We start from the raw sequence: 13739 nt of genomic DNA, 5'->3' as shown, positions 1-13739 counted from the left end.
AACAGAGAAGCCAACTGGTTCATGACTCGTCATTTTCCCCAAAGAAACAGTAAGCTCTTAGCAGCTCATATAGCCACAGAGAGTATTCTGCACAACTGCAAGACCTGCAAATCAGATGAAGCTTTGAAGAGAAAGTTTGGTAGCAGCTTTCCATTTGCATCGTGTGCTTCCCAACAGTCTAGGCAGTACCTCTTGCTGTCCTTTACAGAACATGATACTGCAAACTGGCCTTTCAGTGTCAAACCACTTAATATTGTTTATTTCTTCTCTAAGGACTGGACCAATCTCATCTCAGGATACTTTTCAGTGACATGTCCAAGTTTCACACACATGAACTCTGCCAGAAGTAATAGAGCAGATCACTGAATAATAAGTAATAGAGCAGATAAGTAATAGAGCAGATCACTTTGAGCAGATCATTGAAGAAAGACCTAGTTTCAGAAGTTAAGAACTTCAGAGCTCCAAAGGACTGGTTTCAACTTTGTGCTTGGTGAGCTAGGAGAAAATCAAAAGCCATCTCACCGTTAATTACTTCTTGGCGCTTGATTTCATAGGGTTTCAGCCCCATCAACACTTCTCGGCTCACGAGTTGCTGCCAGTTGGGAGGGTCCGTGTCCATGTCAAAATCATACAGCTCATCTTCACTTTGTACGTCTGCGAAACCAACACTGTCCATCCTAACATGAAAAAATATGTCAGTACTTCCCACTTGAGGCATGGATATAAGGAAGAAATAAGAGAAAAATCTAAGTATATATAACGGTTGTACAGCATTATGAGTATGCTCTCCATAATAGCCGGAGGCTGTTAGATGTCTGAACCTATAGGCATGTTTTCTAATTTTGCCCTTTACAGAACAACTAAGAGTGAATATCTGTTCTGGCAGTATTTTCATAGCACTGGTTTTAGTGATGCAGATAAAATAAGTCAATTATCGAGGTGCTGAAAGGATAGGATACGACTGCTTTCATCCATCTAACTGAAGATACAGAGCTAACAGCAATACACAGATTTAAAAAGAAAATCAGCTCCTTAATCCATCAATTCAAATCAGCAGATACAACAATCACTACACTTCACTCATAGATCACAGGGCTTATCTGCGTATGATTCACTCCACCTCTCCTATATATGGATGTCAGTGTCTCATTTCATATATGCATTATTTAGGAAATGGAATGATCATGCAGACAACTGCACTGGCTCAGAACAATGAACACTACTGCATTCTACTTTATAACCTATTACCACCTAAACAAATCAGTGAAGTCTGAACATCTGTAAGCACACTCACTTGCGAAAAGGCTTTGGTGTTCCCATGTCAACCATTCTGCAAAGAACAAAAGACATTATTAGCGAAGCTTATGCAAGAATTTCACCCCACTCAGATGTTTTGCATCATTTCAGAGTAAAGGCCTAACCTCTTAAGCAGAACATGCTGTCCATCTGACAGCTTCACCCTGATACGTAGTTTTCTAGTACTGCTATAGTAGCAGACATAGACCACTATTGCCTACTTCTACCAGTGATGTTTAACACAAACGACTGGACTAAGCTTCAGCAGCCATCGTCACATCAACTCTCATCCAAGGCTCAAGCAATCAGAGTCCCATAGTTACCTCTCTGATTCTCCCTCCTCCTCCTGCAAGTTTTCCAAAGGAGATGGAAATTCGAAGGTATTATTAGGTGTGCGGGGTGTGCCTTCCATACAGTCAATAGCAGGTGGAGCTTCTCCAGTCTGCTTCAAACCTAAACAGGAAGCAAGTACAAAATGTCAAGAAAATAGAGCATATTAGAGAACTTCACGGCCTCTTCATAGCCTTTGGATTCCCAGCCTCATTGGAGGTTAGAGCTGGAAGAACTGAATTCCTAGGTGATTCCAGATGACACCGACTTGTGCTTATGAAAACAGGCACCTCAGACTGTGTTCTCTTCCTGTTAGATGACCTGATGCCACAAAGAGAATCCATCTGGCAACAATTTCTGGCCTGGATAAAATTTCCTGGTTTGAGCCAGAGAAAATGCCAAAAAAGATGACTGAGGTAAGGAAGATCATGTCTAATGATATAAAGTTATTTCCTAATTTGCCAAGTTTGTTGCATCAGTCAAGGTCCTTTCCAACCCTACCCATTCTATGCTTCTATGAGCAGAACTGTGCTTTGCATATCCTGTTCACAACACAATCTTTAATCACTCCTCTTTGCTAGTAACATCCTACCTGTTTCACTGTCCTTGCTTCCCTCTGGAGAGGAAAAGGGACCCACTGCCAAAGGAGACATTGGGTTGGCAGGTGGGTACGGCCCATCTGTTCCTTCACTGGAGGACCCACTCTGGCGCATCTTGCTGGAATCTGGTGGCTCTGGGCTAACCGAAGATGCTGGAGGTACATGCTTTAGATGGCGAGGCTTCTGCATTTCCATGGCTCTGCCAACTGAACAAACACAGAGCCATTATAGCACTGAAAGAGCTTTTACCTGTTTTCAGCGATGAGGAGAAACAGCATTTCAGGACAAAATTAGGTCTTCAAAAACATGTTTGCAACCAAAAAGTTTACTCAGTCCTCTTAGCATGGGTTTTTAAAAGACAGCAGAGACTTTATCTGGCTTTCAGACTAATACTCAGGGAACATGTATCTGCCTGTTTTACGTACTTGCACTGCTATCATGTCGACTCGGTCTCCTTGGTGGGCCCAGAATATTAGGAAAGCCTCTTCTCTTTCCTTTTTCCTCTCCTTCTTTCTCTTTCTTGATACTTTGCTGCAGAAAAACAAAGCAAACAGGTCACTCATTTCTTCAAATGCAGTTATTAACTGAGATAGTGACTAATTCTTTAAAACTGCAGGAGTTTGGTACAAGAGAGTTTTATTTCTAATAAGTTATTGAGAGGTCAACATCCTGCAGCATCAGAGGTAAAGACAGCCTATGGACACACTATGAATGGCCTAACACGGGTAGCAGCAGAGAGCCACAGTGCCTGAAGAGATACATCTGTTATAAGCAAAAACTCATACACCCTGCTTTTAACTTAGCAGGAACCACTCTCCTCCCTAGGGTATGAGACTAATTCAGAGCGATCACTAGCACCTTGTTTCTCTAGGGCACAGCATCTTGTGGCTCCAAGCCTCCATAAGCATATAGACTCCTATCTGGGAGACAGAAGTGCAACTTATCTTACCGGTTCAGAAAGGCTGGGAATGCCTGAACCAACCTTTTTGCACTGTGAGTGCAGAACTGCTTGTGACAATCTTAACATTACCAAAGAAGCTGGAATGCTGCTGAAAATAAGTAGCTACTGTGACCACAGACACCCCCATATTGTGGGAGACAACTGAATACACCTACAGAGATGGAGTTTTAGTGGCAACATTCATTATATAACTGGAAAGTGTGGGTGGCAGGAAGAGCAGCTTTCCTGCATTGTGAAGCATGAGGTTTTGGGCAAGTTTCTTAAGAAGAAAACTAAAGCATACAGGCCAACAGCCAGATTAGCCTTAATGAGATACTCCTGTGATTCAAGGTTGTATCGATTGTAAGGAACATTTCTCACCCCAAGTTTTAATAGGGCTAGAAATGTGAAAACCAAGCAGCTTGAATTCAGTTCTACAGGTAACCAAAGAAAGAAGACAACTCCTTTCTAATTCACGTGTCTGAAAACAGATGTAGAACACAGTTTCAGCTCTTAGGTTTTCTGTGCAGCTCAGTAATCCCGGACCCTCCTGGTGATGCAATGAAGACTGTAAAATCGTACCAACTTCTGATGTGTCATGCAAAAGTGGATCCTGAAATCTAACAAAGCACACAAGCTGAGCAGCTTTAAACAAATGCACTCTGGCCACAATATTACTACCTTGATCTTTGGCAAGAAACCAATACGGCCACGCTTCTGCTCCAGGTTCCGAGGTTCTTTAACTTTGACTCCCAGGTGTTTCATGTATGTAAGAATCACATACTGCATTGTGGAACTGCCCAATACATAAAACACAAAGAAGATGGAGAATAAGGAGAAATGTCAAATGCAAACTTTCTGTTGAGAAATTAACTATTTTTAGATTAAAAGAAGTTGGCAAGTTTTGGGGTTTTTAATACGAAACAAACTATCACAGACAATGGAAAAGACTCAGCTAATACCAGCATTTATTCCTTTTGTAAGCAAAAGATGGGAGTATATAAGCCTAGGAGGTAAACTGATTTTGAGCAGTACACAGAAGGTCCTAAAATGATACACCAAATACATACTTGAATTCATAATCTAGTTTTGAGTTATTATTCAAACTTAACAGTAAAAGGTATGGCTGATGCAAAGAGTATAGTAAAAGCTACCCAGTTTGTAGGCAAACTGAACAAGGCAAGGCACATACAGAAAATGCTAGACCAGACCGAAACAGCTACAAGACAAAACCAAAACAAGCACAAACTCTCAGCCAGATATGAAACAAAGGCAACAAACTTCAGAATCAGAAGAGATTGAGAGCAAGAGGTTGATGCTCTGAATTCCAATTAATTATGCCAGGGGATTTAGAAAGAAGAGTTTGTGGCTATAGCCAGCAGAGGGCTGTCTTATGCTGCTCAGCAGAACACAGAGCCGGCAGTGAGGTTCTTACTTCACAGACAAGACTACGCAAGTTCCATTACCTCTTGTCTTCTTCCAAAGGCTGAGATGTCATCCTAAAAACAAGAAGGACTTTAAAAACGAAACTCAAAAACCAATTAACACCCATTCACACCCACCCAGAGCATCAGCTGCTGTGTTCAAAGCATCCTTTCGAATGTCAGCAAGTCCCAGGAGCGGGTGTGGGGAAGGAAGGCTCATTCGACTTACATTAGAAGTAAAACATGGGTTCTGAAAGGGACTCTGATCTAATAATGCAGAAGCTCACAATGACATTACCTCTGCTATTTGAACAGCAGCCTCCTTGAAAACATACAAGGACTTTACCTAAATATTGGCTTACTTTTGGCTATCATTCCTCAAACATACATTGACAGCAGACAGGGGAAACAATGTGAATGCAGTGATGTCAAATTGCTTCTATTTCCTAATTCCTTTACTGTTTTTCAGTTCAGGGTAGAATCTTTTCTACCCCCACAATTAAACCTGCTGTTGTTACTCACAAGACTTCCTCAATTTTAGCAATAATCTGTTCTGCACATGCTCTTTCCTTCTCCATTGCAATCCGGTCACGAACTCTCTCTGCGTCCAGCTTGGTTAGCTCTCCTTCTGCCAGGGTCAACCCCATGCTACGTTTCTGCCTGAAAAATGGAGAGGGAAGCATCACTTGAACTTGAGTACTGACCTGTAACAAGGAAAAGCAACCTCCTGACATTCTGAATGTCAAACAGGTCTCATTATTGGTTTCTGTATGAAAATGTTGAAGTCATGACATTTCTCCATAAGGTCTGTGCTCACTGTAAAACTTAGCTAAGATAGCCTTTGGAGAAATGACATTGTATGGTATTTATCAAGAGGCAGCTATTGCAAGGGCCAAGAAAAAGTAGTTACTCTTTTTGCAGCATCCCGGGTTGTGTATTTGAAGCATATACTTGAATTGAGACATTTTTAGGTATAAATGAACACTTGTCTTGGTCTAATGTCTCATGTTGGCACTGAGCTCTTACAACTCCAGATGAAAGGGCATATTAATTATCGAATTCTACTATATGCCCATGACAACCTTCTGAAGTGAAGTCTTCTGTGCCCGAAGAGGAGAGAGAGGGGAAAAAGGAAAATCAAGGGGGAAAAATAATAAAGAAGATAAAAGCTGACAGCAAACACAACCGGTACGAAGGATTTATATCATCTCAGCTAGAGAAACAATGTTCTGAAATTGCCTCAAACAGCCTCAAGGAATGAAGAATCAAAGCTCTAAAACTGATCTTGCAATTACTTTGAACACAGTGTCAAAAAACATTCAAGAATTGGTCACAGGGTGAGCCTGGAGGCCCTCTCCAGTGGCATCTTCCTATTCAGTCCAAGATGAATTACTATGTCCCTTGAGTTTGGACTTCCCCTATACAGAACACACTGACTGAAGGCAAGCATGAATTAAGCGAAATCTACATGTATAACTGCTGTTACCTGAAATCTTCCAGATTCCTTTGAACTTCCGGACAGACTTTATCTTGCATAGTTTGTATAAACTGACGATGAAGCTCTTCAGGAAGGAGTTCTGGCCTTCTTCTTTCTGTAAATTAGAACAGATAATAGATAATCCTCTTGGACTGCCTCGGACAGGAGAAACACAGGAAGAGATAACCAAGGGAAGAGCACCCTACCTAGTTCTAAGGAGATTTCATCTGGAACTGGAACTTTCAGGTTCTGTGAAGGAAAAGAAAAGCTGGGAGAACAGACACAGCAAACACCACCCCAATAAAACATACAGTACAAAACACACAAGAAAATCCCCTCACAAGCTCAAGTCACACAACCTGAACACCTGAAGGTATCAAAGGGGAGACTCCCATTTTCATAGAATCATAGAATAGATAGGGTTGGAAAGGACCTTAAGGTCAACCAGTTCCAACCCCCTGCCATGAGCAGGGACACCTCACACTAAACCATCCCACACAAGGCTTCATCCAACCTGGCTTTGAACACTGCCAGGGATGGAGCACTCACAACCTCCCTGGGCAACCCATTCCAGTGCCTCACCACCCTAACAGGGAAGAATTTGCTCCTTATATCCAATCTAAACTTCCCCTGTTTAAGTTTTAACCCATTACCCCTTGTCCTGTCACTACAGTCCCTTTTGAATCTATGTCTATTTTGAATCTGTGTTATATTACAGAAGGATTATTTTATCTAAAGACATGGTTCTAGCCTCTGCTACACTATCTGGCAGACCAACTTAAGACAGCATAGAAGTTTCTCAGGTTTTCCAACAGACACATAAAATTTCCCAATCCTTGTAATACCTACATCAATATATGCAGCAATTATTACCTAAAAGACAATGTATAACAGCTAGAGCTTGCTTACGTATTAAAAGCCTGTTTCTTCTACCAGACAACACATTCCCTGTGATTTCTTGAGTTACCAGGCACCTATGGCTGTATTTTGCCACATTCACTGGTAACATCTAAACAAGAAAACCTTTTTATTTTGGAGAACTTAAATAACTCCTTAGTTTTTTCCAGTTCAGGAGAGAGGAGAGGGGGGAAAGTCAACTTGCTAGATATGCTTGAAAGTGAAAGAAATGACTGGAACGTACTGCAGCTCGGTCCAAGAAGAACTGGTAAAACTCAAGGAAGACACGCCGAGTCTCTTTGGAGTTGGTCTGCTTGTACAAGTCTGTGTAAAGGTAGCACAACTGTGGGAAACAGAGGGAAGAAATTATTAAGCAATACCATGAGAACTCTTCTAACACCCCTAACTCCCAAGTTTTTGTCCAGATATTTCAAGGAATTCAGTGGTGGTGGATTGAAACTCTTCCTAACTACTTTGAGCCATCTAGATGGCTCAGGTAACCTCAGCTTGGCTGCCCTGGTAACCAGCAGAGAAGGGAAAGGTGAGGGTGGGCAGGAAGAGAGAGGAAGGGGGATCAGACCTTCCCCACAGAAAACTGATCCCACCTCCTCAGGGTACAATTAAATGCTTTCAAGAGCTAAATCCTTATTTGTAAACAACTAAATGTAAGGGAGGCTCTTTTCATGCTTCTCTTCATTTATCTGCAATACTCTCAGGTCCGCACAGGATCTGCATTTCTCTCCTTGCTGATACAGCTATGTCACTGACAATGCTATGTAAGAACAAGGAAATCCTGATACACCGGTTAAGACTACCAATTTGGGCCAGGACAGCAATTCCAGATCATCTTACCAATGCTGCAGGGTCAAACTGGGACACCACATGATGCAGAAGAACAGCCAGGTGAGCTGGGCGAGATTTCAGGAGCTCGATGTTTTGGAAACAGCTGCACTGTCCATTAATCTGTAGAGAGGCATGGAAACTATTTCAATTATTCAAGAAAGCTATTGGTAGAAAACCCAAGAAGCTTTGTTCCAACAGCTCAGCTCCTCGTTTGTTTAATTAAAACTGATCAATTCCAGACCCTTGTGATGCCATTCTCACATCCCAGAAAGAGCTCCCGAGCCCTGAGTACAATATAATGAAATATAATCCAGAGCAAAGGACAGCTAAAATAACTCCACATAAGTATGCCAAAAGCCATGGCAGCTATATTGCTGTGACAGCAACAGAAGATATCAAAGATGGCATACTACAGAATGAAGAATTCTGGTTGAGGGAGAAAAGGGGTGGCTACAAGTCATTCCCACCTGCTCCTGTTCAGTGTCAAAGTCATCATCCTCTGCTCCAATGATCTGAGGCACCACTCGGGATAAAGGACTTCCAACACTGGACTGGGAATCCTGTGGTGAGTCAGAAGCAAGGGAAAAGAAAGACAGGGAAGGGAAAGAGGAAATGCACAGTGCTATTACACTCTTGGCACAGTAAAACTTCTTTACCAAGTTAGAAATACTGATCTCAAAACCCAGTGGAAATCCGTTTGTCTTTACTCAACCTTACCCAATTTTGCAGTTACAAGATCCCCTTACAAATGCTTCTCCCAAGTTACAAGCACTCAGAAAAACAGATTAAATCAGATGATTCAACACCAACTGCATCGTATACAGACATGAGCACATTAAGCATGTGGCATATGACAAATGCCATCTCAGTACAAATGGATAAATACGACTTTCGAAAGTCAAGCAGATGAGGGGAAAAACGTTTCAGAAGCCATCCTAAGGAAGAGAACGTGTTCACATAGGTCTGCGCTTTCTGCTGTGTTTCACTTCTACCTAATCTTGAGCCCATAACTGACAATGACAGCCTCATAATGACCAAGTGTCCTAAAGAAAAGACTTCATCATTTACTGCTGCACTCAAGGAATAAAGTATGTACAACGGCTCTACCTATTCTAGGTCCAGCTGTTTTATTGCTGATGATATGTTTCTCAGCTCTAAATGTGCCTGCTCTTAAGCTCCATAAACATTTACTCAGCTAATTAACTTTCCCTGCACAATTTTAATTGCATTTTAATTTCCAAACCAAAGTTGATGCATGCTCCACACAGACAGTGAAGAAACCCAGCAAGGTTTTAATGGGCCCATTACAGGAGATGCCGTTGTGACACTTTATGTTTTGTACTCACGGTATCTTGAACCTCAGTCTTTTCTGGGCTCTCATCTGGATAAACCCGCTCCTTCAAGCCACTGCGAGGACTCTGGACAAGAAGGAAGTTCAATTCTGGTAAGTACCAGCAAATCCAGGAAAATGAGAACTGCACAGTTATGTCTTTCAGCCACAACAACCAAAACTTCTCCTTTCTGTCAGAGTGAACTGTTAAACATGCAAAAAGCATGTGCTGTTGGCTTATCTTCAGTGTGTGCACAGTAATATCCAGGCGTTTGACTGTTTGGTGTGTCAGTCATCTCTCAGTGATCACATACCATCCACAATACTAACAGGATGAATTTGATTAGGAAGATAGCTGTGAATTTTGTTCTGCATTTATTATATACAAACATGGGGATATATAGTCAGGTTTGGAGTTGGAATGTAGCAAAACAGTCACGCATGTTCACATCTTAGAGGTGTATCTGACCCATCTTCCTTTTACTTCCAAACACAAGTACATATTTAGCTCCCACATCCTTAAGTTAAACCACAAATTTAGGCCGAAACCCAAGTACAGAGTCTCAATTGCTCTGCACTAATCAGATAGTGACTCTTAATTAAGGATTAGGTGCTAAGGCACTCCAATGGGGAGACCATATGAGCACACAGATTGATAACTAACGAGTGAACAGATTAAGAGCCTTTACTGCTGGCAATAATTGAAGCGTATTTGGTACAAGTAAAGCTCTTCCCCACTTTCATGGCAACTTGCCCACTGACTAGATCTGAGTCACAGCTACCACAACTGGAACATTACCATACTCTTAGAAGATGCTCTAATTGGCATCTGTGAGTTCTGAGAAAGATGCTGGCATCCATCTTTCTTTGTCTGGTTTCAGGGATTGTGCCAGGAAAATCTAATCCTGGATAAAAACCCAAACCCCATGCTATTTCTTCCCCAATCCTAAGAGAAGTCCAATATGGTATGTTTTCTTGCGAATTTATTTTGGTGTGTACTGAGAAGCCTGTTCTTGTAATACAGTGTTACTGAGTCAGAGTATATATGTATGATACACAAGACAACACAAACACAAAGAATCTCTACTAGAAAACTAAATCCAAGCCATGCAGAAGCAAAGTCATGGAGCTGTTGAAGACTCACATCAGTAATGTCACTGTTTGGTCGGGAGGGGCTGTCACCACTGTAATCTAGTTTGCTCACACAATCCCCACTCTCTGCCTCCACTTCACTGATCTGCAGCGAGTCCGTCACAGACCTGGAGGACAAGACTCCATCCTAGAAAGATAAAGTGCGTTGGAAGACAGCACAGAGCAAGCCAAGTATTTCAAGAGTCAATCCTTAAACCCTGCACTTACTGTTTTAAAAGCACTTTTTCACTGTTGATTTGAAAGTCCATTTTAAAGTCTGCTTCACATATTGACATTGCATTGTATTGCTCGACAGCCTCTGCAAGCCTAACTACAAGTCTCAACTCTAGAGGGTGCAATCTGCCTGTACAAGCACATGGCAGGGAGCTCCTGCTTGCCCACAACATCATCATCCCCCAAGAATTTTCACCCGGAACATAGCACAGAGAAGCCTGACACATTCTGTTACCTGAGTACAGCCTGTGGCTTTGGACAACTGCTCTTGCAGCTGAGGAATGTGCTTCTTCGCTTCCTGTATCTCTTTGAAGAGTCGCGTGGTGGGTGATCGGTTATACTCTTCTTGCAGAGACTGAAAGATAATTTTAAGAGCTTTTGCTCAGTATCTGGTCAATGGCAAAGCTTAGAACTACAACCTGCTACTGCTTACAATCCCCACTGACACATTTAAACCAATAAACAGCACATCCGCACACCTACTAAGTGGATGCAACAGAATGGCCATTTTATATAGCTCCCCTCTCTCTCCTGTGCCACATATAAAAATAACCACACTCTTGAGATTTCCCAGAATCCCTCAAAGATGCTTACTTGCCCAAGGATTAGATCAGACAGAGGGATATGTACATTTCCACTTCAGAAAGCGGCTAGATCTCTGGTGTTAGGCTGGGATACAGAAAAGCTAAGCTGAAACATAAGCGATGCGTGGGAATGTTGAAGATGCTGCTAAGCAGTGATTCAACAACTGATCTTTGTTATTTGCATCATACTTTGCTCCACCCCTCCCCAGCTCTTGCAGCTCCAGTACCTGCAGCCGTTCCTGCTCTTTCTGTAACATCTTTCTCAGAATCTCCACCTTCTGGTTGTGGACAATATTATTCTCCTCCTAGAAGATATGGAGAGAGTAAGAGATGGGTTTTTTGGTGGGGCTAGGAAGAAAGACAAGGCAAATGGATATGCCCACTTTTCATCCACTTCCTAACTACAGGCTCTGAAAAGCCCTATAAGAAGCAAAACAATTCAGGAAAAAAACACATATGGCTACATTTCTTCCACTGCTACACTGTTCTTCGGAAAAAGAGCTTTAAATCTTACCCCCACAAGCACTGGGCTAGTAATCCTTTCCGCATTTCCTGATGCGACAGGCGAATGGGGAGATGTCATGATGGGAGACATATGACCAAACGCTGCCAGATCCACTTCAGAATCAGCTAATGGAATCTGAGGCGACCCTGGTGGGCGCCCCTGAACAGTGAGAGCTACATAGGAACCCGCTGCAGGGAGAACAAGAACAAGTCACCTTTCAGACACACTTGCAGATTTCAAGGGTTGCTGTTTCTCTGCTTGTCATTTTGCCCTAGAGACCAAACTCAGACCATTCTTCACCCATCTGTTCTTCAAACCAGAGATCCTGAGAGCACTGACAGCTCAGTTTTAGAGACTTCCGATTAAAGCTCAGGTAATCCAAAAACTTTCATGTTAATCATACTTCATAAAAGCACACAATCCAATTTCTAGTCCAGCAGGTTACATCTACCAGGTTACATTTACAGTATACATATGCTCATGCCACAAAATAAGCTTTGCTAGGGTGGAAGGAACCACTACCACCTTCTTCCTTGCACAAGAAGAGCAACCAAGAAGGTACTTCCCTTTAGAAACAGCAGTACCCTGAAGGCATCATACAATAAGGGGTGTCTGAATAGCTATGGTATTTAACATGGACTCAAAAGGTGGGAAGACTCATAGGCAAAGTTTGATGGTAATTTTATAGAATCATAGAATAGTTAGGGTTGGAAAGGACCTCAAGATCATCTAGTTCCAACCCCCCTGCCATGGGCAGGGACACCTCACACCAACCTAAGGAGAAGCTGCAGAAGCATGTAGAAGCTCAAGTCTGAGAGGTCAAAATTACCCCAATTTCACTTCACTGTTTCACACACATCCTTTATCTCTCAGCATGGGGCACGGTTAGACCGTATCCTTCTCACTTGACAGCGGAATCTGTCATTTGTCCTTTATGATTATGCCTTTCATGCTTTAAAGGAGCACAGGGACGAAAACAGTAATCTGCCATTACTTACACTTGATCAGCTTTACCACCTCCAAATGGTTTGAGTGTGTTACAAGAGTGCCATTCACCTGGGGTAGAGAGGAAGGGAAAGTTATCAGTGTTTAGCTATTCATTCCCAGCTTCTAACAGTTTATCTCAGGGAGCAGAGCTCTGCAAGAAGAAAACCGTACACACACACCCCAAAGCAAACCAAGCAACACAAAGAAAATAGCAACCCACCTCTGACCAGGAAGAAGAAGTATTAGGGTAGCTAATTTAATTCATTAATTCAAACGCTTAGTTGAAATCACAGCTCTATCTGAGGCAGCTACTGCAGCACAACCATCCTTTTGCAGCCATAGTTCAAATATCTTTTTAGTTACTGACTTTCTTTCTTAGTTGTATGGGAGGAAAAGAGAACAGGGAGTGATCATTTAAGACAAAGGACCCATTTCTTTGATGATTTGAATGCCCTTACCTTGATAATTCTATCCCCTGTTTGCACTCCAGCCCGCATGGCTGCTCCATCTAGAGAGGCAAGAAATCATTTAGTTCAATTTCAACAGAAGCGTTCAAAACAAAGAAGGTTTAAGGACTTCTGTAACTCCATGCAAAGCTATTTGCCACACTCACCCAAACTCCCCCTGCCTCTATCACATTAAGATCTCTGAGTACCCAGACTAGAGCACTTCTGCTCTTATTTTACATCAAGCCACAATCCCATCGCACTTACTTCCACTCAGACACAAGAAGTCAGTTTCCAAATACATCAGTTCACTGCATCCCAATTTGTCCTTGAACATTCATTCCTCAAGCTACAGCCATCCCATTTTTGAGGAGGGCGTCTGGAGTTTTCACCTCCAAGACATGCAAGTATTTCTCCAATTCACATGAGAACCCTCTAGGCTGCTCTCTGGCTAGAACATCCAGCAAGCCTGCTTACCTTCTTTGACGGACTGCACGAAGACTGGGTTGTCTCCACTGACTGTCAGCCCAAAACCGTTTTCATCCCGTTGGATAACAACACACCGTTGAACAAGACCTGCATAAGAAAGGTGGGGAAAGGGCAGAAGAAAGAGAAGGAGAGAAATACAAAGAGACACAAGCTAGGCATCAGTCCAAAACCTTATCCTCCTAGATAATCACAGAGTACTGAAAGAAACTGGCATAATACAACAGAGG

The 13739-nt window shown here is 42.3% G+C and overlaps 1 protein-coding gene across 2 annotated transcripts in view; it reads right to left on the bottom strand.

Annotated features, from left to right (window-relative positions):
- The window catches only part of ARHGEF12 (Rho guanine nucleotide exchange factor 12), a 74961-nt gene that overhangs the window by 20453 nt on the left and 40769 nt on the right, over positions 1 to 13739 (bottom strand). For both annotated transcript variants that reach the window (XM_065696912.1, XM_065696913.1), the window contains 21 exons: positions 13501 to 13599; positions 13036 to 13085; positions 12589 to 12646; positions 11600 to 11778; positions 11313 to 11390; positions 10737 to 10856; positions 10281 to 10415; positions 9153 to 9224; positions 8274 to 8366; positions 7816 to 7926; positions 7208 to 7306; positions 6273 to 6315; positions 6076 to 6181; positions 5112 to 5249; positions 4632 to 4664; positions 3847 to 3961; positions 2651 to 2756; positions 2219 to 2431; positions 1620 to 1749; positions 1295 to 1330; positions 523 to 677 (listed from right to left, as the gene is read on the bottom strand). In XM_065696912.1, the coding sequence (XP_065552984.1) occupies positions 523 to 677; positions 1295 to 1330; positions 1620 to 1749; positions 2219 to 2431; positions 2651 to 2756; positions 3847 to 3961; positions 4632 to 4664; positions 5112 to 5249; positions 6076 to 6181; positions 6273 to 6315; positions 7208 to 7306; positions 7816 to 7926; positions 8274 to 8366; positions 9153 to 9224; positions 10281 to 10415; positions 10737 to 10856; positions 11313 to 11390; positions 11600 to 11778; positions 12589 to 12646; positions 13036 to 13085; positions 13501 to 13599 (2169 nt within the window). The remainder of the gene's footprint in view (positions 1 to 522; positions 678 to 1294; positions 1331 to 1619; positions 1750 to 2218; positions 2432 to 2650; positions 2757 to 3846; positions 3962 to 4631; positions 4665 to 5111; positions 5250 to 6075; positions 6182 to 6272; positions 6316 to 7207; positions 7307 to 7815; positions 7927 to 8273; positions 8367 to 9152; positions 9225 to 10280; positions 10416 to 10736; positions 10857 to 11312; positions 11391 to 11599; positions 11779 to 12588; positions 12647 to 13035; positions 13086 to 13500; positions 13600 to 13739) is intronic.

The sequence above is a fragment of the Lathamus discolor genome, chromosome 17, assembly GCF_037157495.1.
Source record: "Lathamus discolor isolate bLatDis1 chromosome 17, bLatDis1.hap1, whole genome shotgun sequence".
Lineage (NCBI taxonomy): Eukaryota > Metazoa > Chordata > Aves > Psittaciformes > Psittacidae > Lathamus > Lathamus discolor.
The sequence above is the reverse complement of the archived record's forward strand: the minus strand, read 5'-3'. Positions and strand labels throughout refer to the sequence as shown.